The sequence below is a fragment of the Thunnus thynnus genome, chromosome 9 (assembly GCF_963924715.1).
Source record: "Thunnus thynnus chromosome 9, fThuThy2.1, whole genome shotgun sequence".
NCBI classification, from domain to species: domain Eukaryota; kingdom Metazoa; phylum Chordata; class Actinopteri; order Scombriformes; family Scombridae; genus Thunnus; species Thunnus thynnus.
Window position 1 is genome coordinate 20,947,840 of NC_089525.1, and position 27,633 is coordinate 20,975,472.

The 27,633-nt window shown below is 39.3% G+C and overlaps 1 protein-coding gene across 4 annotated transcripts; it reads left to right on the forward strand.

The window, feature by feature from the left end:
- Nucleotides 1-352: 352 nt before the first annotated feature.
- Nucleotides 353-27,440, forward strand: arhgef6 (Rac/Cdc42 guanine nucleotide exchange factor (GEF) 6). 4 transcript variants are annotated; one of them, XM_067599628.1, is made up of 22 exons: nt 354-757; nt 2,016-2,099; nt 3,985-4,069; nt 7,213-7,334; nt 7,713-7,917; nt 8,166-8,218; nt 8,787-8,881; nt 10,256-10,351; nt 11,339-11,461; nt 14,840-14,978; nt 15,344-15,403; nt 16,569-16,727; nt 18,050-18,136; nt 18,700-18,781; nt 19,415-19,530; nt 19,738-19,917; nt 21,054-21,074; nt 22,928-23,024; nt 23,250-23,336; nt 23,455-23,554; nt 23,825-23,879; nt 24,892-27,440. In XM_067599628.1, the coding sequence occupies exons 1-22, from the start codon at nt 593-595 to the stop codon at nt 25,012-25,014; spliced, it is 2,334 nt and encodes a 777-aa protein (XP_067455729.1). In that variant the 5' UTR covers nt 354-592; the 3' UTR covers nt 25,015-27,440. The 4 variants fall into 4 exon arrangements, with proteins under 4 accessions (XP_067455731.1, XP_067455729.1, XP_067455732.1 ...); XM_067599629.1 differs by having other exon boundaries at nt 357-757; nt 16,569-16,715; XM_067599630.1 differs by lacking the exon at nt 21,054-21,074 and having other exon boundaries at nt 353-757.
- The last annotated feature ends 193 nt before the right edge of the window (nt 27,441-27,633 follow it).

Consider the following 27,633-nt stretch of genomic DNA (forward strand, 5'->3'; position numbering starts at 1 on the left):
TACCATAATAAACCCTTACCTTAAACAATCTCATGACTCATATTATTTCCTACTCCAAATACCACTAGGCGTGTATTGCTATCAGGAGAATCTACATGACTAATTTTCAACTCAATAAAAAATGTAAACAATATACATGCAAGAAAATTCAAGGCTTGTGTGATAATGAGTGTCCGCAGAGGGCATGTCAGTTTATTACTAACACCCCACGTTAATCACATAGTAGACGGTACATTTTTCTCTTGCGAAATATGCTGATGCACAAGAGATAAGCTCACTGGCGGAGTTTCCTGATCCTTGCTGCAACTTGACTTGTAATGCAATATGAGAAAAAATGCCCTCTGCCAGCATATGCTACTTTTCAGAGGAAAAAAAAAGACTGCTGCCTATTGTTGAGGTTCCTATTTGCCAGTAGGGGTGATCATCAGTTTCGCGTGTAGAAACAGCGATCGTCCTTCCCCCCACCGCCGCTTTTTTTTTTTTTTTTTAAAACTTGTAGCAGAAGTGCGGATGTGAGTTGCATATTGATACGGAACAGGCCGCCAGTTTTTTTCAGCAATGCGTGCTTAGGCAATGATCATTTATTGGAGCTATGAATCCAGAGGAGCAGACGGTAACGTGGTTAATATCACTGGGAGTGCTCAGCTCGCCTAAAAAGAATATAGCAGACCCGGAGGAGTTTTTGAAAACATCGCTGAAGGATGGGGTTGTCCTCTGCAAGCTCACGGAGCGTCTCATACCTGGCTTCACGCCCAAGGTGAGTTGTTGATATAAGTTAACTTAAGTCTACAAATGCCAAATGATCGACGGCTCTTGGTGAAAAGTAGGGAGGGGTTTGTTGAAAATGATACGGACAAGAACTTCCCCTGCAGCAGGCCCTTCATTTTGTGTAGCTAGAAACTTGAGCCGTGAAGTTTTAAGCCTGTTTTTTTCTTTCTTCTTTTGTGTCACGCGGAATGCTGCACATGAAAGCAGTAATTCGCGAACTTTCAGATGTGAGATTTCAAGATGTGGTTTCCTGTGAAGCGAAGAAAAAGCGTTCCGCATTCTTGACATGAGTGAGTCGGTGTGGACACCCACCAAAAACAGAACAAATTATGTAGCAAGAGTGCCTAAAGTATACATATGGACCCCACATGAGTGCCCAAGCAGGGGATTTCACCGGACTCAACTTTTCTTTGCAGCTCTTTTAACGTGTTGAAACACAACGTGAGTGTAACAGATGCTTAGTTTGAGATGACAAAGTTGATAATGATAAATAACAGTTGCAGAAACTGTTCGTCACTTCCTCCTGAAAGGGACGGTTCTTCCCGGTTGTGCGAATTTTTTTTTCCTAGGATGGCGAAGTCATGACCCGTCCTACTCTGCCTCTGATTGGCTGACCGTGATATTCTTGCCCTATCCTTAACCAATTACACTCCTTATACCTAAACCTAACCAACCCAAGCAACGAAGGCAGCGGGGAGTAGCCAATCAGAGGCAGAGGAGGGCGGGTCTTGACTGTGCGACGTCCTCTCTCTAAAAACTAGCTAGAATAATACAGGAAGTAGTAACTTCCAATTGGTATCATTACTTTTTCTGTCTAGAGTGCCACTTTCTTTGAGTGGCTATCACATGTAGCTCTGAAAAGAATAATACGGACTTTGCCTAAAATCAACAAAAAAAGCCAAAGGTCTTCTTCGCGACCTTTTTAATAAGGATTTTATATTGAAAGCTATAAAAGTAAGCGGATGTCTGGCTTAAATGTTGCGAGTTTGACACTTCAGTGCCGCTAATGGTTATGTATGCATGAAGGAGACGCAGGAAGACTCCACAGTTATTTTGTAAACTGTAGGTTATCTCATTCGGATCACTACAACAATGTTACTTTACGCCTTTTCATGTGTAGCTTAAATGACAGTATAGCTTCGGTCCGCAGCGTCTGATGAGTGCTTGTGTCAGATGTCTATCTGACATTACTAAGCTGAGGTTTATATATTTATTTCGCATGTTTGTGTGTATGTGTGTGTGCTCAGTATTGCCAGGATCCGAGAACTGAAGCCGACTGCATTTCCAACATCAGAGAGTTTTTAAGAGGATGCTCGTCCTTGAAAGTGGAGGTAAGTTGCTTCAGTGTTTCTGTCAAGTTTCATGTAGTAACAAACGTGCGATGTTTTGACATGGGCCGACCTTTTTTCTATCATTATCTCATTACTTAGCCTTCTTCTTAGCCCACTGCAGTTTACAGAGAGGACTTACATAGAGCCTACACTCTTGCTTGTGTTGTGATCTGCTTACCCTGCTGGCATATGTTTTCCTCACACGTCCATGTGGAGTGAGCCACATAAACAGGCATGCTGTCAGTCACTCCCACTGAGCAGACAGGAACGAAACTGTTGTCCTCTGTGACTAGTACCTCTGTTGTCAAAACTTAGTTTTCACGGTGTTTACTTCCTTGAAAATTCCCCATCTCTCTTGTGCTGCAGTGATACTGATATTAGTTGGTTGCTGCAGGTTTAAGATTCTCCCCCAAGGCATACGCTACTGGCCTGTATCGCCAAGATATCCAGATGTTCGAAAGGGGCAAATGATTTGCAGATGTTGGGAGTGTTCTCTGTCTCTCTGCCAGCCTGTTTTTGACCGCCACACTGGACAGTAATTTCTCCTCCCGCTTTATAAATAATCTTTTCTGGTCTTGAGTCACATCACTTGGTTTCTTTAAACAGCTAATTGAGTCAGCAATCCTGGCTCACTGCAAATTCAAGCGGTTCAATACTTATGCCCAGCTGGCTTGTTATGTCTGGGAGGTCCCCTTGCGCTTTTATCCACCAATCCTGCTGTAGCCCATAATTAGACCTTTTGCGGCCAGCCAGTAGCTCATGGGCAGCAGCTTTTGGAGAGCCACTGTCAAATGTATCAGCCAGGGGATGTCTGTGGTGCTACAGCGAGCCCAGCCCATCCTTTGGTCAGTGATGTGATCATGTTTAGAGAACTTTTTCTCTCTTTTTTTTGCCATAGCAAATAGTGCTTGTTTGTCCTGTGACTGTATAAAGAAAGCAGTCATACTGCTTTCACTTCTGCCCTGAGATGCAGAAAGAGGAAGCGTCAATAACTGCTCAAGGCCTCTGATTCTTTCTGCCGCGTTATGAACTGAGTGAGATGATTTGTTTGCTCAGATTTTATATACTACAGTCATTTTAGAGTAGCATGTATTCATGATCATGGTCAATGTTAGTAATGGCTTTTACTTTCTGAGGTCAATAATGTGATGTAAGAGTCACTCAATCTTTCATTTTGATTTATTAATACAAATGTTTTTCTCCAGTATTTTCTACTTTTAAAAGTAGTGTTACAAAATCATTACACATAAAGCTAACATTAAATTCTAGCTATTTTCTATGTGCTGAAAAGCAACCTGAGTAAATCTTCGTAGTCATGTATAACCTGAGCTGATCCCATACCTAAAGATGTGATGGTCACACTTGCTTTAACTCTGAATGAGGCCGGACACATCGCATGAGGCTGTACTACTCAAACTCTATATTTAAGATGTTTTATTTAAAATGCGAAACCTTATCTGCTGAAGGAAAGAAGATAGCTGTCTGACTCTGTGTGTGTGTGTGTGTGCGTGTGTGTGTGTGTGTGTGTGTGTGTGTGTGTGTGTGTGAGAGAGAGCATCTGTGTGTGTGCGCAAGTGCACAGCGAATCGCAAATGAGTCTGGCACTGTCCGTTTTATTACAACCCACTAAGTCACAAAATATGGGTCACGCTCAACATGTCAGTTTTTATCTCTGTCTTGTTATAGGCTTATTCAAATCCCTGTGTGTCTTTCATTGTCTGTGTTTGTGTCTCTCTGTTATTTGTGCTGCAGCCTGGATTGAGTGTCTCTCTCTGTCTGTGTGCGATCAGTAGAAATATTTTTAATTCTGACTTGCTGTCTTGTATGAACAGATTTTTTTTTGGGATGGGATTGGTCTGATCTTATCTCTTCCTTTTCCATCCAGGGGTTTGAACCAGAGTGGTTATACACTGGTGAGAACTTTGGCAAGGTCCTGACCACTTTGCTGGCAGTCAACTTTGCTACTCAAGGTAAGAGTTGTGCTGTCACTCCCTGAACTTCCAGGCTCTCATTTTGGGGACTGCTTGATAACAAGGCCACATGATGGTTTTCATCATCCATTCATCTACCAATTGTTTCCTCAAGTAATCAATTATTTGTGAGGTCTGTAAAATTTCAGCCAATTGTGAAAAAATGTCCAATACAAGTTCCCAGAGCCCATGGTGTTGTGTGTTGTCCAGTCATGTGTTCAACAAAATGATGTTGAAAACTTAAGGAGAAATTAAAGCTGCAACATTTAGTCGATTAATCGATTAGTCGATCAACAGAAATGTAATCGCCTATTTTGATAATCGATTTATCGTCATCCTTTAAGAAAAAATGCTAAATCTCTTGTTCCACCCTCTTAAATGTGAATATTTTGATGATTTTTTTAAAAAAGCGATTGACGTTTTTCGCCATTTTCTGACATTTTATACATCAAATAACTAATTTAATTTAATTTAATCAAGAAAATAATCAACAGATTAATTGATAATGAAAATAATGGTTAGTTGCAGCTATAGTTGAAATCTGTATATAAGGCTACGTACTGCATGAAATGTTTCTTCAGTGTTCAACCCTCCACTGTCTTTGTGTAAACTTTCCATTAAAGGCACTTTAAATATTGAATACACTCTACATGTAGCTACATATTAGGAGTGGCCAGGTGAGGCTTTTTGCCTTGTGTAAGTACCACGATGAAGATGGGTGTCGGTCTATGTCCTTTTTCTCTGGTTTTGTACATTGAGCCCTTCTAAATCGTGATTGGGTGTGTTACCCGTGGGCAGCTGGTATGGCAGTGTGTGTTTGTGTCATGCTGGGTGCCATATTTATCATGTGCATCCATTGCTCAATATATCCTGACTAATATCCTGCTTAGTAGTTTTTTTTTTTGTATTTTGTACAGTCAAATTAAGCTCCAGTATATTTATTAATATGAGTTTATCACTTTTAGACAGGCACCCTTTTACTCAAGTGCATATCTTCAGTAAGGACGCAGCATGAAATGGTTCGCAGTGCAGCAGCTCTACAGCAGTATGGGGCTAACTGCTTTGCTGGAGAGTCCTTGTTTGAGGGCACTGAAAAGTCTCCCTTCAGTTTCCAGCTCACAGCTGCCAGAGAACCACCAACATTAGAATTATTTAGTCAGCGTTCTGAGGCCAATCCGCTGCCTCTGCATGTTACTGAATGCTTGATAATAGATGCATAATGTCCAGAGCTATGTGAGAACATTTATTTGTGACATTCCTGTCCTGACTAGTGTGACTTAGGTTATGCCAGCGTGACAGCGGAGATGAGCTGTAACTAAACATTATTTCTATTATCATTTAACCTGTAAATTATGTGTCTGATTAATCAATTAGTCTATAAAATGTCCAACAATAGTGGAAAATGGCCCAAAGATCCTCACAATGTTGGAAACAATCTTTTTCCAACATTTTTCGCTGACTTTTGTTCATGCGTAATCAACATCTTGAGTGAGCTTAAATGAAGGGGATGATGTGTGTCACAGTGTGAGATGTGGACCTGAAGTCTTTGTCAGCGCTGGGCTCTGCTTGATATGCAAATCTTTCATAGGCTGGCTATACCCAGCAGCTGTTCAGCGGTCGTCAGAAGTGAACTTGATTTGAAGTGGATTAGTCACAAGTTAGTAGATGTGTTTAAACATAAGAGGCCTCTGTACTTTCACTCGTGACCCTTTTGCCAGCCTTGCTGTGCTTCCCCGCATTATGTGTGTCTGTGAGTGGCTGCACAGCAATTGTGTTTGTTTAGGGTAAATGGTTCGAGCATAGCCTGCATACAAAAACAAGCAACGGTGGTAACCACAGAGCGTAGCAGACAGAAGGGCCTGTTACAGTAGGCTTGTGAGTGTGCATGTGTCTTTATCATATCAGTTAGCCTTCAGTGTGATGCACCCTGATGTCTCAGCATATGGGAACCATCTCCAGGCTGCCTCTCAAGGATTTCATCATCATAACATACAGTACATAGATTCCAGATGATTTGCTGATAAAACAAGATCACGCAAAAAAGTTTTACCATTGCATATTTCACTGCTTGTATATGAAAGTGCTCTTAAGTGTTTATTTTAAGTGTCAATTTAAGTGTCAATTGTATGGCTTCCAAGTTGAACTCCTTATTGGATCTGAATGAGAGGTCATGAAGGCTAAGGGCGCATATTACACAAGAATTAGACAGTGGACCTGGCTGGCATCCAGCTGGCACTTGTTAGGGAGTCTTCACAGAGAGTGTGTTCCTGCTGCCATGTGTCACCAGTCAAGTGAGTACTGGCAACAAAATTGATACCTCTGTCAGTGCATCTCAAGGCCTGCACTCACAGAGCAAGACAGCTGGCAGCTACTGACCCTAAATCACTGTTCCTCTGCTGCAGCGGCTCAGCGTTGTAGAGAGGTTGGATGTTAGTGACATAAATATGAATTTGATTTTCTCCACAAGTCACTCGCTGGGCTGCATTGCAGATCAGAGACAGGGTAGGAGGAAATTATGTTAATATGTGTCAGTTAGTCAGGGTGGACGTATTTGCTGGGACCAAGAAATTGACTGGATCTGTGATCACTGAGATATACTGTATATTACTTATTTATGTATTAGTTTGCATATTATAAAAAATACATCTTTTTATGAAAGATTTACTGATTTGATATGTACACAAACACAATATTACCCGCATATACTAAGCAATACTTTAAAGTGAAGAAATGCTTGTGAAGGAGAGGTAGGACACTAAGAGTGTATACAAATACTGTATTATCTGAAGACTACATGTTACCTTCCTTTTTTGCAGCTGCTTGGTGTTATTTTGGAGCAGAGTGCCAGTTTTGGTTAAATCAGATGATTCTATCAGGCATTTAAAAAGTGTAGTCTGTGTGTGCGCGCATCTGTTCACTGTCCTAGGGCTGTGCAGAGCAGTGGACCATACTTGCATGAATTATCATCAGGTTGTCAGCCCCTGTGCACCTGCGTCAGTTGTGATGTGTGTGTGTGTGTATGTATGTGTGCGTTTTCAAGATGATGTTATGCTGTTCACCTGATGAGGACAAGACCAGAGAGTTCCAACAGCATTGAAACCTAGATAACGGAGGCTCCATGTTTCCTCTGTGTGTGTCCATAGACTGTGCTGCTGAGAGGTCATGTTCGCAGTCTGGTGCCTCCTCTCCTAGTCAGTCGACGTCCTCACACACGCTCTCCTCTGCCAAATCCAAAGGTTCTCTGCGTAGACAATCCAAATCAGTGGTATGGTCTCTTCCATATATATCTAGATTTTCTGTTTTTTACATTCTTACATGCTTGAAAATATGTTCACCCCCTTTTGCACGTTTTTTTTTTTTACATTGAATTTGGTCAATTTGTGGGTTGTAGTAGTTATTTTACTCAAGAGGACAGGATATTGCATTCCCTTGCACAAAAACATGTTTATAAAGAGAAGCACAAAACATTTTTACTATTTCTGTCTCAAGCGCACAACACACAAGGATTTACCCAAATTTAAATGAAAAATGTGAAAAGTCAAAAAAGGGGATAGTTTTGTTTTTTTTCATTGCACTGTATGTATGCACATCCATAAAGATATTCTTTCTGATACTCTCAATGATGTTTGACCTGCTCTAACAGGAGATGTCTGAGAACGGTGGAGGTGGGCAGCTGATGGTGAAGGCTCGCTTCAACTTCAAACAGAACAATGAGGACGAGCTGTCGTTCAATAAAGGTGACATGATCCTTGTGACGCGGCAGGAAGAGGGAGGCTGGTGGGAAGGCACACTCAACGGCAAGACGGGTTGGTTCCCCAGCAACTACGTCCGTGAGGTCAAACCCTGCGGTGAGTTCGGGTGCATGATCGTGGGACTTTTGCTAAAAGTTCACTTCAATCTGCTTTTCACAGTATTTTGGGAAGTGAAATGATGGTTTTATAGTAAGGTATGATGATGCCGTTGTTTCTAAATTGTTCAAGAAAAGCTGCTGTCTTTACAACATCGGATCAGTGTCTGGATAGTCAACATAAATGTTATCGTTTTGACAATGATTCAGAATTTGTTATCTTGACCTTGTCACTCATCTCATCCACAGAGAAACCAGTGTCTCCTAAAGGAACTCAGCTGACAAAGAACTACTACAGCGTGGTGAGTGAAAGTTTTGCAGAACATAATATATATTGTTTATGGCACTTCACTTACACACTGTGTGTGTTTTCTATACAGTTCGTATTAATGCTTGAAGCAGAAATCCATATATTTTCATCATATATCAGTTTCTTTTATCTCAACTGTATGATGGAGTTTGTCAAAAATGCAGGTTTGCTTGCTAATCGGAGATTTTGGTTGTTTGAAATCAATTGAAATCAATTTCTTTGGTTGATCATTTAGCAGAGTAAAATGAGCTGAGATTATCAAAAACATTTCAGAGCAGGAGAGCAGCATGTCCTCTTGACATATCCGTTTTCTTCTTTTTGTACATTTTATAGAGTTTTCCTGTTTTTAACTTCAACAAATGAGTAACTTCTCTATTTTAAATCACACTTCATCATCACTTGGTTTTCTCACTGTTTAAATGTACTAAAAATACCCAGAATACTGATGGGGAACTAATAAATCATTCAGATTTTTTTTGATTATTAACAAGTTCTCTGTCCTTTCTTGGAATCTGACCACATCAACATTATATATTCTGCTGATCGTGCTGCTTTTGCAGGTGGTACAGGACATCTTGGAACATGAGCGGGAGTTTGTCAAAGAATTACAAACAGTACTGAGTTGCTACCTACGACCCCTGCAAGCCAGCGACAAGTAAGAGCGATGACAAGGAGAAAAGACAAAGCCATTAATATGCAAATCACATATACATCACCAAAATATATCACTTCAGGAAGAGGGGAAATTGGATTACCTGGAAAATCTCTTTGGTTCACTGGATGATCCAAAAATCTTGAATTTGAATGTATTAAAGGTCCAGTGTGTAGAATTTAGTGGTGTTTAGCAGAACAGACTTGACAGAAATGGAATAACATACTCATAAGCATGTTTTACTTAGTGTATAATCCCATAAACATAATAATCATTGTATTTTCATTACTTTAGAATTAGGGCTGGGCAATTAATCAAATTTTATTTTCAATTTCGATTTTGGCTTCCAATGATTATGAAAACAAGATAAGTGAGACAAAATGATTATCGTGCCACATTCCGTTTCGCAATGATGCTCTCATTTTGTCTTGTGTTAAAAGTCCCTTTACAGCGGTGTACTTTTGCCCTTCCCTAAAAGCCCAAACTCACTGTCAGCCAGGCTGTGGCATGTTTAGTTCAGCTCAGGTCATGTGAGCCATTGTTTGTGAAAACCTGGTCAAGTCAGCTGCTGCATGGAGTTTGATGCGCGTCCATCCGTGCTGTTGCTGTACCAGTGCTGGGAGTGGCCAAAAAGGACGAGAGTAGTATTTCAGCAGTCCTTTCTCACATTTTTTATACCAAATAAAAATTACATTATAATACACACCATATATTAAAAGTCTTTATAGTATTATTATTATTATTATTATTATTATTATTATTATTATTATTATTATTATTATTATTATTATTATTATCATAAGACACCAAGTTTTTTTTAAAGTTCAATAAATGCATGATGTTTCGGAGGTCAACGATGAATCGTGTTAAATAATCGTGATCTCAATCTTGACCAAATAATCGTAATTATGATTTTTGTCATAGCTGAGCAGCCCTCCTTAGAATGAACCCTTTATATATACATAGGGAGCGGGTCTTCTTCCACAGAGCCCACCATGTTGCACCGCCATGTTTCTATGATAGCCCAAAATGGACAAACCAAACAGTGGCTCTAGAGAGGGCTTTTTGCATTTTTCACAAGTTTTATGGCCACTGTAGGTTCTTCTACACGCTTGGATGGGGAGGGTGAGGCGTATTTAGTTGGTTTCTCACCACAAGATGGCACTAAATCCTACACACTGGTCCTTTAATTACTATCACTGCTGCTACTACTACTACTACTACTGTCATCTCGAAAAACATCTTCAGGCAAAGGTGTTGATTTATTTACATTGTAATTAATGATAATTCTTTACTTTATTATCAACTTTCTCTCTTTGTGCATATCGTAGAACAGTCATTGTCTTCTACGCTTATTCAAAATGTTTCTATCTTCAGGCTGAGCAGTGCAGACAGCGCCACCCTGTGTGGAAACCTGGAGGAGATCCTCACCTTCCAGCAAGGCCTGTGTGTTTCTTTGGAGGAATGTACTAAGTAAGTCATTCTGGACTCGGCCCCCTTTGAAAACATCTGTAGTTTGAACAGTAGAATTCAACCCAGTCTTTCTATTGTAATTTAATCATCTCATTGGTTGGACAGGTGCATCTATGTGTGTGTGTGTTCTGCAAGACATAATTACATGCTTTTAGAGGACAATTCTAGCTTTCATTTATGTTTTAAGTCTGTTGCAAAACTGCACACACACTATACAGTACATTATTGCTATGTGTTCCTCAAGGCACACCATATTTGATTATATCTCTGCAATCATTTCCTTCCTCCCAGCCAACCACCTCTTTCTACAAATTTCTTCATGGTAATAAATAATCTTGCAGAGACTTAAAAATTGCTTAAAATGGTAGCTTAGTAAATTGCTTTTTCAAATTTCAAGTCTTTGCACACATTGATTTGAAAAATCTCCATGTCCATGGTGTGTTCATGCACTGATGGGGAAACTCTGACATCAACAACTGTTGGTAACAAATGATCGCTCTGAGGCAAAGAAAATACATTCATGCATCTTAGCAGGTGTGAGACGTTTTGGAAAATGGCTAATCGAAATTTAAAGTGTGTTTTGTGTAATAATTGCCCTTAAATTCTTAAAATATCTTAAATTATATCATTTGAGCTTGAGGCCTTGAAACTTCATATATTTGTCTTAAATGTTATGTTTTGTGGTGCTCTGTTAATCATGAGAAATCAGTCTGGTGTCAAAGTCCTGCATTCTGCCAGGTTTCAAAATTGCAAGAATGGTCTTTTAGTCTACCTGCCAGTAAAAAGGTCTTCAACAGGATAAAACTCACAGACACCCTGAATAATGACAGTTTTTCAGTTTTAGGGAAACGATTCAGTTTATCATCATTACAAACCTTTCTCTTAGTCTCTTTCTGCATCTCTCTCTCTTTTCTTTCCCAAACCCTTTTCCTCTTTCTTCACTCCTACCACCTCTCTGACCTTGTCTTTGTCTCTCTGGCTTTGCAGAGTCCCAGAGGGCCAGCAGCGAGTGGCAGGCTGCTACTTAAACATGATGTGTCAGATCAAGACTCTGTACCTGGCTTACTGCTCCAGCCACCCCTCAGCTGTCTGCATCCTCACTGACCACAGGTCAGCACCTGCACACACAACAGCACAGCACAGCACAGCCACTCACCACCACAACAAAGAAAGGTCTGATTCTGAACCCTGAAGGTATTTCGGAAATTGGGTTGAATAGTGCAAACGTATTGCAGTGTTGTCACATGACAACTGAGTTAACTCATTTAGCTTAATTTTTCAGGCAGAGATTTCTGTATGCGTTACCAAGGTTCTTCCAAAACAGAAACATCTTTCAACATAAAATACTCACTCTCAATTCAGTGGTTTCCAACCGGGGGGTTTGTATCCCCACAAGGGGTCACAAGATGAACTGAAGGGGTCATGAGATGATTTCCTGGGTAAGAAACAAGACAAAACTCAATTCTGCTACACAAAACTTTTCTCTAATCTTTGCTTTTTTCCTTGTGAAATTCTGTATAGTTTCACCTCTTCAAGCCTGTAAAAATTATTCAAATTAAACTGTCTGAGAAGGGAAAATCAACCTGAACATTCACCCTCACCAGTATAAATAGTTTTGTTTTAAAGGACAGGTTCACAATTTTTCAACTCTGTCTTAAAACAACAGTCAGGTGCCCAAATGAACATTGAAACAGGTTTTCTTGTTGTAGTCATTCCTCCTTTTCATACTAGCTATTAGATGATCCCTTCATAATGCACTTGCAATGTAAGTGATGGGGGGCCAAAATCCACAAGATTTCAGTCATCCAAATTATTCAAAGTAGATATCTCTCAACGTTACAGTCTTATTAGTGCCAAAGTCCCTCTTTTTGTTACTATATTTCCACCATAGCTCAAAGGGAATCGCTGTCCGAGGAAACACAAAGAGGGAATGTGATGTTTAAAAAGACTATAAATGTGGCAGAGATCCTCTTGATATGACTAACTCAGACTACTGAAGCCTCATATAAGCTTCAGATAAACTTTTAAATACATTGAGAACCAATAATATAACCAATCTAATGACCTGAGAAGTTGCATACTTTGTGAATTCATACCCATGTATTCACAGTTGGGTGCTTTTTTTTGTCACAAGCTTACATTGGTCTTTGCTTTGGGATTTGTTTGTTTTGTTTGCAGCTGATGAACTGTAGTTTAGCTTTGAGCCACGAGGTGTCAGGCTTCCCATCTGTAAATGACCAGGAGGCTGAACTTTTGAGCAGATGCACTGAACACAGATACAGTTCCTGTTTGCTCCGAGTTCTTCTTCATCGAAGAAACTATTCAAACGTATCATCCTCATTGAGTGGGACCTGTCAATATTTCATAAATCACAGTGAAATAGCAAAATGTCAATGGTGCAGTTAAAATGGTAGAATCTTGAGTGATGTGTGAGGTGTCTTGTCAGGTCCTACTATTGTGAGCTGCAGAAAAGGTTGAATTACACACAGGAAGCCATCTGTTGACAGGATATATAGACTTGTGGTTATGTTGACAGGCAAGCAAAGCACTTTTTCACAGTAAGCACATTTGAGTTTCAGTTGCAGGACTCTTTCTGTGACATTGACATTTACCCAATGACACCAGTTACTACAGGATACTGTATGATTGCAGTTTTGGATCACGGAAACTCATGAATGGTTTTACTTTCAAAGTACATTGGCAAGTTTGCAGTGAATTCAATGTGTCGCAGTTGAGAGCAAAAGTACAAAATACAAATTCAAGACATTGTGCTGCCTTTTAAACTTTTAATGGCATTACAGTTGCTTGTGGTCCAGGTGTGATATACTGTGTGTTTTTCACAGTCATCACAGTATGAGTGAGCACCACAATACTAAGTAATACTGTAACCTGTAAAAGTGGTTTCTTGTTAGGGTTGTTTTTAAGGTTTCATTAGAAAATGGTTTGAGTTTAATTTCATGACTTGACCTGACCTGACCTTTAAAAGACCTGAGAGTTGCAGCAGACCTGCAGTTTTCTTGGAGTTTGTTCAGATATGTGGTGCATAAAAACTGAATGCTGCTTCTCCAGGATTAGTTTTGACTTTGGGAACAGAAAGCAGACCTGTCCCAGACGACCTGAGAGGTAGATAGAGGTGAGGAGGTGAATGGTGGATAGTTAGGTAGATAGGAGGTGGATAATTCATAATGTAGCAGAAAATCAGAAATGTATTTTGGCCCTAAACCATTCAGTGCTTTATAAACCAGTATTTTGAATTCTTTGACAGACAGAAAGCCAGTGTAAAGATCTGAGAACTGGAGTTATGTGATCCACTTTCTTGGTCTTAGTGAGGACTCGAGCAGCAGCTTTCTGAGTCAGCTGCAACTATCTGATCGATTTCTTAGAGAGACGTCGTTACAATAGTCGAGTCTACTGAAGATAAATGTATGGACATGTTTTTTCAAGTCCTGCTGAAACAGAAGTCCTTTAATCCTTATATAATATTATATATTCTTAAGTTGATAGTGGGCTGACTTTGTCAGTTTTAATGTGACTGTTGAAATTCAGGTCAGAGTCCATGACTGCACCAAGATTTCTGGCTTGGTTTGTGGTTTTTAACATTACTGATTGAAGCTGAGTACTGACTTTTAATCATTCTTCCTTGGCTCCAATAACAATTACTTCAGTTTTATCTCTGTTTAATTGAAGAAAATTGTGGCACATCCAATTGTTGATTTGCACTTGTATTGGACCATAGTCCGCATAATCAGTTTGCATAATCTGAGCCAATGGGAGTATGTAGATTTTGAACAGAAGAGGCCCCAGAGTGGAGCCCCGGGGGAACTCTGCATGTCATTTGTATCTGCTCAGATATGTAATTACCTATAGACACAAAGTAGTCCCTGTTCTTTGAGTAGGATTCAAACCAATTTAGTGCTGTAATCCAGTCATCATTTTCATTTACATCTTTTATTATGGGCCAAATAATCAATATAAAATATACCATGATATGGTCTCTTGCTAGGCTCATACTCTGCATTTAATTACTCAGTAAATTGATCATTAAACATTACTTTTTAAATTATTATTTTTTTTAGTTTTAGGATACATTTTACGGTTAACCTACATGGATAACATAATGTTTAATGAATTACTCTCTTGCACTATAGAGCATATCCCAAAATTGACGTCATAGAACAACCATCTTTATTGTATGCAAAATACAGGAATCCCAGCCCAGGAAGGGTACCATCCAATGTTGAAATGGAATTTTAACTCACAGACATATTAAGTGAAAGTCATGAACTTTATATTGGGGCAAATTTTCAATTTACTCTGAATGTTAATATGGGGGAATTATTAAATAATGGTTATGGTGGCACTAGTGATTTCCTGGTACCATCAAGTCCTCATGTTGTCTAAAATTTGCCTCTTTGAAGTGCCCTTTAACCTTGAAGTCATTATTTTTAACTGTGCATAAAGAAGTGTGTGTTTGTGCATGTTTAACAGTGAGGAACTAGACAAGTTTATGGAGAGCCAGGGAGCCAGCGTGCCAGGGATCCTGACCCTGACCACCAGTCTCAGTAAACCCTTCATGAGGCTGGACAAGTACCCCACACTGCTGCAGGAGCTGGAGAGACACGTGGAGGTACAGGATAAAGTGTCTAAAGTTATACTGAAATAATATTTGATCTAAATATATTTCTTAAATGATCAATAATAATAATATTGTAATATACATACTGTATGTTTGTCGCTACATTATGGACAGCTCTTAAATATTACTGTTTTGTTAACTTTATTTATCTCTAATAAATGAGCAGTAATATCTAGCAGTGTATATAAATGTTAAGTTAAAAACTGAAAATGAAATGAGTCTTAAGCCCTTTCAATTCCTGACTTCCTCTGTATATCACAGTATATCTAGTATGTGCACTTGTCTTGCTTTAACATTTAGAGGACTCTATTCAGGAAGCTACGTTTTATCTGATGTGTTCTATATTTCTACCACAGGAAGCCCATCCAGACTTTGCTGATATTGTAAAGGCAACAGCTGGATTTAGGAGCCTAGTGGTAAGTCTGGGATGTCCAGGGGGGCTCTGCATGCTTAAACTACACTCAAACTATATCAGCTTTGTTAATCTCCGTGAGGGATTAGGCTGAGTTAAACAGCATGTAAGCCTGTCATGTCAATTCTCAATTATTGGATTGTAAATCCGCTGGATTTTTGTTGTCATTTATTTATTTATTTACCTGAAGAAATTCAAGACTCTGTTTTGTGTCAAAGTTAATGTATGGTATTCTACTGATTTTGTTGGTTTTTCATGTTATTTTCGACAGACTTATTTGTTTAGAGTTTGACAGTTTTATGATTGGGCAGTTGTAGTGAGGTGGGGCGGGGAAATAATGAACATGTCTGAGCTTTTCTCTGCTACATGTTTGGTGATTATGTTGTTCCAACAGTGGGTGTGAACTGAAATGCCATTTTAGAAAAGAAGGATTAGAAACAAGCAACCACATTGTGTACCTCAGTGAGCATCACTGTGAGACACAATTTCCCCGGTATAGCTCCGAGTTCTTTGTAAGAATAGATGTGGTGACTCACACATGTCTCTTTAGCACAACTACTGCACAAGAAAGCGGGAAAAAAACATGTCTCATAGTACCGACTATTGTAATTTGCAAGTCTGATTTTCTTTGTGTGTTCTGATTGTGTGGTTGGGTGGGCAGGCACTTAAGAAATGCCAGTTATATCTCTGCTTTACTCCTGCAGATTGTCTTTTTTGTTTGTAATGTGCAATGGAAAATGACATATGTTGCATTGTCATTTTTCTGGTCTAAAGAGGGAGAACCCCTGGCAAGCACCTGAAAATGTTCTATTTAATGTTGCAGGTTACTCCTTTATACCTATGAAAAAGATGTTAAAAATAGAACTTACTTAAGTAAATGGTATCCACACTGGAAAAAAATGTTCTCTGCCACTCATTACTAAATATTTCTAAAGGGCAAGAGGCCATGCTATACTTACTTTTACAATTAAGCAACCACCTTTTTTTTTTTTTAAGAGTTGGTGTCAATTTTTTTAGATTATGGAGTTTGGAAATCAAATCTAGAAACTGATATGAAAAGCAATAATATTTGTGAAAAGCTGCACTCTGTATCTAAATAATTTTAATGAATTATTATGACACATTTTTTTCATCTTCACTGATTAATGTGTATATTTGCACGTGTTTAGACGCAATGCCAGGACCTGCGGAAGCGCAAGAACCTGGAGCTCCAGATCTTGTCAGAACCAGTGCGTGGCTGGGAGGGAGACAGCATGAAGAGCCTGGGTCACGTGGCCTACATGTCCCAGGTCCATGTGAAAAATGGGTCCAGTGAGGTGAGAGACAAAGTGAGGAGACAGCTGATGGAATAAGATTTTGAGGTTAAAGGGGAGGGAGGAATGTAGCCCAGAATGACTTGATAACCAACACCAACTGCCATTTCTTTATTTAATTGTGAGGATTTAGCCGTTTTAGTGAAAGCTGCAGATAAGAGTCCCCAGGGTTCCGTCCAGTCGAAGAGAATAGATAAGCATTGCAGAAAGGGAAACTGTTAAAGGAATTATTGCATTACTAAGCACAAAACGTGACTCAATATGTGCTGAGAATGATCGAAAAGGACTTCTTTGTGATTCATTTCCATTTCCATGTGTAAAAGACTGGAATAGTTTATAAGTCATTTCTTGTAACATTAAATTAATCATGTCCCCTTTTTTAAATTAAAGCCTGCCGGGCCCCTCCCCTACTCTCCTATAACAAACATTAGCAGTTAGTCATAACTCCAGTGTAAAAAAATAAATAAATAAATAAATAATGCATTGCCAGTTTTTGTCCTAAAGTTTAGCCTGCAATTCAGACAGCTGCATTGACCTTCATTGGATCAAGACACATGCAATAAATTTTCTGTTCTTCTGTGTCCATATCCTGAGATAAGTGACGCCGTCACCCATCAGCTTTATATTGCATAATATGTGCTAGATTCAGAATGCATTGTGGTGGTTGATGCAGGTGAACAAACGGAGGAAGTGTGAACAACAACATTCTACCTCGAGCTGAAGTGCTCTAGATTTATTTGACTAATGTGAAATCTCACCAACACAAATTAAGGGCGCTGATGTTATCTTAAATTTGAAAAACATTGATGTCTTATAATTTCTAAAAGATATAAAGGGTTAATCATTTCCTAAATGTGTCAAATGTGTATCTATAAATCTTGTGTGGTAATTCAGTATTCCCTTTTTAAGTGTCAAAACAGAAACATATGTAGGCCATAAGCAAACTGAAAAGCAAACTGATCTTTTTTGTTTGGTTTCTGTGTAGGGGTCGACTTTGAGTCGGTGGTTGGAAGAAAGCCCAAGATAGAGATTTGGATTCAGCCTCTTTTAATTACTGCCAACCACTTTCCAACCACCATACCAGTCACTATATTTGTTGCGCAACTCAACCTTCATGTCAGCCAGTCTCGTTTTCCATTCATATCACAAGCAACAGTTCTGCCAAACCAGTATCTCGTTAATAACTCGTGTCAGTTCTATTGCTAGTTTCGTATCAGTAGGTTGGGCATAAACAAGAACAATGGCTATTTAAGGAACTTGCTGCAATACATGTATGCAAAAACTGTATGTCCTTTATAGATCACTTTGGAACCAAAACTTTTATGTGTCTCTTGCAGGAAAAAGAGGAGCGCTACCTAATGCTTTTCCCTAATGTATTAGTAATGCTCTCTGCCAGTCCCCGGATGAGCGGTTTTATTTATCAGGTGAGCTACTGCATATAAAGTATGTCCTCTACAGCAGTCCTCAATTGGCTTGGGTTAGCCAAATTACAAAAAAACAACATATTTTCTCAGTTATCTCCAGTAGAATCTAGACACAGACTGAGTTAAGGTCATGTTTTCACAGGCCTGAGATATCTGTGAGATTTCTGTTGCAGCCTCAGTGCAGTGGCAGTGAATAGAATTTCATTTGTCGTACTCAAAACAAAAAATGTTAACATCAACATTTAATATTTAAATCATTATCATCAATTGTATTTGGGTAGTGGCAGAAATCTCAGAGGCCTATATCTCAAAAGCTGGGCAAATGAAATAAAAAATATCTGCATTGCTAGATATAACTGGAGGTTTAAGCAAGAGAATATATTTACATGGTGAATCTACCTTTTAATTAGTTATATTTCCATTTTTCTCATTTTAATTTTTATGGACACATAATTCCAAATCACTTCATTGATTTCAGGTGATAATGAGATATATATATATAGTGTATCTTATATCTATGACATAGTGTCTTATTTTGTCTCCCATTTGTTCCTCCCATCCAGGGAAGACTGCCACTGACAGGCACCACAGTAACAAGACATGTGGAAGAAGCAGACAATGTCCACTATGCCTTTGACATCACAGGTTTGTATCCAAATCTCTGGAGAACATTAACACCCTTCTTTAGTTGGCATTAATATTAAGTTAGAGCAGGACTGTATTTTTAAAACTCTGAAGTTTCTCACAGTTGTTGATCCGATCTCAGCTAACTAATTCATATGACAGAGCTGTAGAATATTCATGTGGGTGTCTGCACACTGTCCATAAAAGGATATCAAGCTTGCCCCACTTTTTCTAAAAAAAGGCATTTGCAACAGATATCAAATCAGATAAAGCATTTGATTCAGATAATCCAGTAAATGTGAAGTCTTAAATTAGCAATTTCTTGATGCCCACAGAAGGAAATAAAACTCTCCTACACGACATAATCTCCAAAACATGTTGCTTCACATATCTTAGACACATCTCATTATTTTGGACACCCTTGTGTCAAACCAGGGCAACAGGTTTGATAATGTGAAGTTTGTTTTTAATCACATATTTGTTGCTATCACACTGTATGAAATGCTACATTTTGGGGGGAATATGAACTACAGTAGACCTAGATAAACCTTATTATCACTGAGAATGACAACTGCATTCCTTGTATTTATTGTTCGAGTAGGCCATATATAACTTTCACTGAAGGAAGTGTGTGTATTTGTTTCTGTGCTGCAGGAAGCATGATCGAACGTATTACAGTGTTCTGCAGTAGTGCCCAGGAGTTACAGGAATGGCTCGAGCACCTTCAGCCCTTTACCAAAGGAGGCAGCCCTGCAAGCACCATCTTAAAGGTTCGGACGAACACATACACACACTTTTCACAAATACATGTTTACTGTATGTAGTCATAACAATACCAAAAGTGAACCTTGCACCTCGCTTAAGTGTTAAAAACCTTTAAAGACGAGACAGACATGAAAACCATTAGACTCAGCGTGTATCACCCATCTGAAACTCACACATTTCTTTGTCTTGTTTTCTTTGATGGCCCCATGTAGACAGTAGAAGGCAAGCCGCTGAGTATGGTCGGAACCCCCACTCACCTGTCCCACCTGGGCAGCCTCAGCGCCATTAGTCGTGGCCCCCTTGAACCACCAAAGATCAGCAAGCCCTGGTCCCTCAGCTGTCTGCGTCCTGCGCCTCCCCTCAAACCCTCAGCTGCATTGGGATACAAAGAGGTGGGAACTTCTAGAGCCATGCAAGCAAACCCACACGACTTTGATATGCATCTCATACACAGTCTTGCAGTGCATTGTTGTGTCGTAAACCACAAAAAGTCCCACACTACAATCCCACTCTGTCCCCCTTTTCAATCACTACTTTTCAGACCTGCAGTATGCACACAACGCTTCACACCTATCATGCAAATAAAGTACACCAACAAAATTTACATGCATAACTCCATAATTCATTAATTGGACTACACATACTCCTCAGTAAAATATAAAAAAATATGCAAGTAGGATGAGATTAGATTATCTGGTCCAACCTGATCTCGAGATAGTTTTTGAAAAGCCCCAATTAGCTACACAACACGGGCTTTCAAAACAACAGGAAAAGCCTTTACATATATAGATGAGTGTTTTGCAAAATGCGTAGGCTAGCTAGATAAAGTGCATGGTGATTGTGAAAGGCAGTGACAAACAGTATAACAGAATTATGCAGTTAATAAAATATAGTTAGAAGAGCTGGAGGTGTGGCTGAAACATGACAGGATATGATATTTTTCGGAGGAAGTTAATTACAACAATGGCAGCATAATCACCAAGTCTGATGGGCATGTGCTAGGTGTTAAAAGCTACTGGTGCTCGATGAATGTCATGATGCTAAATCTGTGGTTCTTGTGGGCGGCAGAATCTTTCACACAATTATCAGTCAGCACTTTAAAACTTTCGGTTATCAGGAACTCCCACAGTCTGGTGATGTGTTGTTTTTTGCATATGCATGTATAGCGGTGTCAATAAGTCACCTGAAAATGATTGCGTCTCTTTGGCACTAAATACATAAAATACATTAACTCATTCCTGTCCACTGTGAGGACAGAAACAAGCAAGTGTGGATCTGTCTGGGTCTTTTTCTCTGCTGTGCATAGTCTTGCATAACTTTCTTTTCACCAATTTTCCCATTTCTCCAAATATCTTTCTTTTTTATTTACATGAAATAATCAACCTATTCTGCAAAAAACAAAGAACAGGGGAAGGGCGGACGAGGTGTAAAAATGTTCACCGTTAACTCTCTATCACATCCTTTTCTTATCGTATTTTTCATGCACATTTCCCCTTTTTCTCTCTTTTTTTCATCCTGCCTTCTGTAGAGGATGTCTTATATCATGAAGGTAAGGTTAGATCTCAAGTCTGTTTCTGTTGTGTGTGTGGTAAAGGATGTGGGGTTGGGGGTTGGGATGGGTTTGCCTGTGTGTGTGTATGTGTGTGTGTATGTGTATGTGTGTGTGTGTGTGTGTGTGTGTCCGCGTGTGCGTGTATATGTGTGTGTGTGTGTGTGTGTGTGTGTGTGTGTGTGCGCGTGTGTGTGTATGTGTGTGTGTTTGCTCCAGTGTTGAGCTGGCATGCCATTGCTCTGTTTGCTTCACTCCTCCCTCATAGTCATCCGTTGGTTTCCTGTTTTCTGTGGCCCTGCGTGTCTGCTGTTTTTTTTCTTATTCCCTGTACTGAGTCAAGGTATGGTATCATTTTCTAATAAAGAGGCCTCCTCGTGCAACAGTATAATTTCTGTCATGTGACCTGTTTTTGGAAATCTAGACACAGAGTGAAGTCCTCTGAGAACCGTGATGTCTCCTTATAAGTTGATTTTATGTTGCATGAGAACCTGCAATAATGGTGTACAATTTTAACTTCTCATCGTCCACATTAATCAATCGCCAAGTGAAACTACAAATGAATGCTAACGGTCCTCTGTGTCTGCTGGATGTGTAGGTAATTGTTAAACACTCGAGCCATAATGGCAACTTAAAGCAATAATATATAATGGTTGTGTGTCTTCAAGCTTCTTGTGAAGTTCTTTAGTTCGCAACTGGCTGCAACAATAAATTATGCAGCTTTAAAGTGATGTAAATATCTCAGCACACGGTGCACTTCGATTGATGTAGCAGGTGTACGACATGAAACGCAGCCAGTCATAGCACCAAATTAGCAGCATTCTACTGAGTCCCCAAAACACCGACCCGATGAGGGGAAAAAAACCTCAGTACATCTCTGGAAAATGCTACCTCACCAGTGCAGAAGTACACCTTGAGCTCTGCGCCTACGTTAAAGGGAATCCCTTGGCCCATTTAAAGGTTTTATGGTTTCCAGAGACATGATGCAGTCAGTTATTCCTCCTGATTCCTATAAAAGAGTTTTATGCATCACTATCATCATCACCATATGGGGTGACGTTTAGGAGTCTGTGGTAAAATTTCAGGATGCCGCATAAATGGGTTTACTATCAGGTTTGCTAATGCGTGTTGGAGTAAGCTTCTCCGTTCCAGCTTAGAGCACAAGGCAGGTGACATAATGTAAAGTATTTTAAGAGAAAAGGTGAAAGTCACAAGTTAGCACCTTTCCTCTGCACTGGTTCAAGCAGATTAGCACTGACTAAACTGTTTCTTTTTGTAAGCAGTAAGTGTTCACACCTCCACTTTTACTGTGCACAAAGACGAAACTAGCATTACGCTTATTTTGAGACCCAAAACCAATCCAGGAGCAAAAAAAAAAAAAATCATTCATAATTCATCATTTGTAAAACCACAGATTGTAAAATATTATAACACCTCAACTTACCATGGCTTTGTGAACAGTGTATTTCCCAGTTAAATCTTGACTATTTTAAGTATTTTTGCTCCTGCCCTGACTGCGGTTGTAGTGGTTGATAACATGTCTTTGATGAAACCAGCTTACAAAATGTGAAAATCATTTTTACTTTGTGTAGAGGTGGTAGGCAGGATACATACTGTCACCTGGCTGTTTGGTCACAGTCATCACCACACGCTTGCTGCCTTGTCCGTTGATGGAATTTTGTTCTTTGTTGTTTTTGTTTGTTAAGGGATACGCGTCCCTGTAAGCTTTTGCATACTGTTTGGTTTGGAGCCTTGGCTTTACAGGTGTGTGTAGCAGTCTGTGCGAGCGTGTGTGTGCGCGAGTGAGTGTGCGCACAGAGAGAAATACTAAATTAAATATCTCACTCCATCAGGACTCCAGCAAGAGTCCGCGGCCTATGAAGAAGTTCCTGCCAGGCAACAGGAAGAAAGAGCGGAAGCCATCTGATGACGAGGTTCAAACAAGGAAAAGTAGGAGTTTTGTCTCACTATAGAATTAAGTATAATGAAAGGCATAAAAAAAATGGCCCAATATTGTCTTTTGATATTAAAAGTGCGGAATTTGTTCTTGATGATTGTGTCCTGCACCTTCCCTTAAAAAAAAAACCCAGGAATGTGTGTGACACCATGACACCGTCTGCTGAATTAAACCTTTAAGTGTGTATTTATTGTAATGCTAATCTCTGGTTTTGATAGGCACAGCTGCGCTGGAGGAGGATGCCCAGATACTGAGGGTGATTGAGGCGTACTGCACAGGAGCCAGCCTGCACCAGACTACCACAGGTTTGTGTTTGTGGAGAAATTATTAATCTACTACCTTCCTAGATTGCACATTCATCTTCAACAGCTCATATAGCCATGAATCAAGCTTTTCCATTAATTTGTGTGTGTGTCTATGCAGCGGTGCGGAAAGAGTGCGTGCCTCAGGTGCTTCTGCCAGAGGAAGAGAAGATCATTGTGGAGGAGATGAAGAGCAACGGGCAGACAGTTATTGAGGAAAAGTAAGCACATGATTACTTTGGGAAATAGGTTTTTACACTGCTGTCATGCTAACAGTGACATGCAGGGCTTTGCTGTTAATTGTATTTGGATCTTGGGTCTCTCTGTAATTAGATTCAGAAATATAATATTGATCCCATTCAAGCTGTTGAGACATGAATCTTCCCACAGAATTACCTTGAGTTGGGAGGCCAGTGTAACCTTTGGCCATTTTCTTGTAGACCCCACCCTCTGTAGCCGCATACTAATAATTTTCTTTTTTTTTCTTTCAGGAGCCTGGTTGATGCGGTGTATGCTTTAAAGGATGAGGTTCATGAACTGAAAAAGGTAATTGTTACTTTTATGTATTGAATGTGATCAGGAGTATTCAGCTGTATGTGCAGACATGTTAGTACACGCTAGTTTTGTATCATGCTTCTTTATGTCCTATTTTTGAGTGCAAATGTGGTTAAATGTACTAACCATTGACCAACACTGATTTTTTTAGGCCAACACCAATATTTGATACAAGAGTGTCTCATGTCTCTGATCAGAAAATATCAGTTTATGTTAATTTTGTTTTATGTGAACAGATAGCATGTTTGGCTAAAACTATGAGTAAAAAAAAAAAAAGTTAACAGTTGAACAATAGACTTTACGTGTAGATATAACATTAAAGTCAATTTTGATGACTAAATGTGATTAATATTTTAATTATTTTAAGGAATAGCTATAGATAAATGAGACTAGCATGTCTACTGTGAGGCTGTACTTGGGCACTCGATGCTTTGAGCTTAATGCTAACATTGCTAACAGCGCGCTAACATGCTTACAATGACAACGCTAACATGCTGATATCAAGCAGCTATAATGTTCATCATATTCACCCATCTTAGTTTAGTAAGTTAACATTAGCTAACATTTGTAGTTTTGCAGGTATTTGGTCCAAAGTAAAATTTTGACCTGATGATGTTGCTAAATAAAAAGCCAATCCATCCAATAGTTGTTGACATATTTCAATCTGGACCAAAGTCGGGGACTGACCGACACACCGACATTGCCATCCTGAGAGTCTTGATGCTAGCATTATTAAACTTCAAATGAGGAGAAAATAAGTCAAATATACTTTAAAAAGGTGTCCAGTAAGGCAATTATTACTGAAGTTTACTGCTCTGAAATTTCTTTTTCATATTATGCCAACATACATGCTGATACAAATATATCGATCTATGATAACCAATATCCACCAATATCAGCTTGGCAATGTATCAGTCAGACTCCAGAATGCATATTTGAGTTTATGCAGACAGGAAGAGTCACACAGTTCTTGAATACCGTTGTCGCCTGTATGTTTTTACAGGAGAATAAGTGGATGAAACAGTTTCTGGAGGAGGAGCAGAAGTCTCGTAAGGAGCTGGAGAGAGTGGTCAAAAAACTGACCAAGCAGAAGAATGATTGTACTTGGGATGACAGCAGCCACTGAACACATCCACACAATCATCCTCATCCTAGTGCGGCTGTGTGTGTGTATGGGTACATTTATGTAAGCATGCTTGTGAAGGGACAGGAAGGGTGTGTGTGTGTGTGTGTGTGTGTGTGTGTGTGTGTGTGTGTGTGTGTGTGTGTGTGTGTTTGTTTGTTTGTTTATCTGTCTATGTTGTGTCTCCATATTTCAATCACACATAGCAGAGTTAGACTCCATTTCTGACAATGATGCTTGGACTTTCTTCACTTCAAGTGCTGGAACTTGATTTGACATCATGATCAAATCTAATCTGTCTTCCTGATCCAGCCCCAACTCAGCTAAACCAAGACTGATGGAGTGGGATGCTTCAAACATATTGCCTCTTGGCGACTGGCACTGTGAACACTCCCCAGAAAATGGAACAAGTTTGGACAAGTAAAAAGGACAAAACAAGTCCTCCGTCGCTTCTCGTGCTTCAGCTGGAAATAGAAAAGGAGTTCGAAGCCATCAAGTTCAATAGGTGTTCTCTTGCATGCACTTCTGTCACCAAGGGGACTATTTTCTTCTCTTCACATCATGTCATCGTCATATTTTATTTGTCACAAGGAATCCCCAGTGGGAAACAAATTTTTTGAGCTTTCCTAGGCATGTGTGATTGGCATTTTTGTAACATTCAAAACTTCATATCACAACTTTCCCAGCTGTTTTGTTGGCGTTTAAGCAAGTCAAACAGGTTAGCTCACCATGCTACATTCAGTTGTTTCCAAATGCAGCCCTTGACTGTTTATTTAAAAACTGCATGAATGTACAGTGTTTCTACAGTATGAATTTTGCATCAGAAATGTGATAATCACGATATTCAGATATATAGTCCAAAGCTATCAGGGATGCAGCTGCATAATAAAATAGAAAAGGCTTAACTATGTATCATTTATTATACAGAGTATGTGAATAATGACAAAGATGTCACTCCTTCTCTTCTTACTAAAATATACTCAAAAATAATTTTAACATTAATTACATAGCCTTGCTGTATTTTGGATTTTAAAAGATCTTCTTTATTTATTGTTCATCAAAGCATTTAATTGTGGTGTTAGCCTTATAGATATAATTTGCTGCCTTTACATTAGCCCTGTGTGGAATTTTATTAAATTACACTTATGTGTAAAAGCAGAAAAAATATCCTTGTTTTGGCCAAGGGGAAATAGACATTTTTTTCTAATCATAAAAGAGGAAAAAATGACGAAAAGAATTGTAGAGAAGTCAGAGGCCTCTGTGGCCTTCCTGCAGAGCTGACGGAGCCAGACTGAAGAAATAAAAAGAGAGAGATTTATTTGTGGGTGTAGAGTAGAGCTCAAGTGCCTCCCGAAGGGGTCGATAAACTTAAGTGAGTTGAAGACCAGACTGGGACTAAATGCATGACATATTGAAAGTGTCACTGGTGGTTTGTTGTAATATTTCAACAGAAAATGGCTCAAGCTAAATGGGTATATATATCGGGTCTGAAAAACACACCGGGCTTTGCGTGCTATTCAAGGTGCAGCCTCTTTCCAAGGACCCGCAGCGGTACATTTCCTCATGAGGTTGAGTGTGTGCACTGTCAACACTGTTATTTACTCTCGCTGCACTGCAGAGCAGCAGTGGATGCTATTGAAATGCAATAAGTGACGGCTTTACTGACAGACCAGCGGGTTGGTCATTGTAGAGAAATTGCAATAATGATGACATTAACCCATTTTATTAACCAAAATAGACCAGGCCATGTGATTCAGCCGCCACAAAGTTAGTCTACTCATTGTAATCTATTTGCCTTTATTTAATCAATACTTTTGATATTGAATGTTATATAACAAGGTCCCAATTTTCATCACAAATTATCCAAAATGTAATAATAACACAGTACTGTACAATCCCTGTTTTCTTGTGCACCTTCTCACAGGGAGGTCAGAGCACTGTGTAGGGTACAAGGCAGCACCAGTTGATCTGCAGCAGAGTCAGTGTCTTGCTCAAGGGCACTGCAAAATAAGCGCTTGCTCAGGTGCCGGAGCTGATCTCTAATAGTTATTTCTGGCAGCCAGATTCTTTCCAGCATTACAGAGAGTCTGCTTCCTGTACAGATGTGTAACTCTGTTTCATCATATGTTATATATTAAGATCAACATTATTGCTGTCCCTGTATTTTTGAATTGTCTTTATCACGTATCATATACTGTAGTTTTCAATTCCCAATAGCCTCAGTAAGCGCTTACTGGTGGGAGGGGGTTGAATTCCAGTTTCATTTTGTTTATCTGAAATCACATCTCCAGACCACTGTGTGTATTGTTTTTTGAAAGGTTGTTCTATGCAATTATTGTTGTTGCAAGTATTGTAATGCTTTTTTTTCTAGACACTCTGTACTTTATGTTTGGTATGGTCGTTCTTTTATTAAAAATTTAATATAATAAGTGTCGTTTTTACCTGACATCAATTTCATCACACCATTTAAGAAATGGAAATCTCCAAAGATTTAAAATGCATGTGTGTCAACCACATATACATAAACTCTGTTTCCTTATTAATACTGGAAAATCCATTTCAGGTAGGCTTTTCCATGCAGCTTTCAGCACATGTGTGGCTCAGGAATTTGTAGGTTGCGAT

Bases quoted from the DNA above. Each gene is read 5' to 3' on its own strand.
- arhgef6 (XM_067599628.1), top strand. From the start codon at position 593: ATGAATCCAGAGGAGCAGACGGTAACGTGGTTAATATCACTGGGAGTG. The intron at 14,979-15,343 runs GTACAGGATAAA...TTTCTACCACAG, and splicing joins AGCTGGAGAGACACGTGGAG to GAAGCCCATCCAGACTTTGC. The intron at 23,880-24,891 runs GTAATTGTTACT...ATGTTTTTACAG, and splicing joins AGGTTCATGAACTGAAAAAG to GAGAATAAGTGGATGAAACA.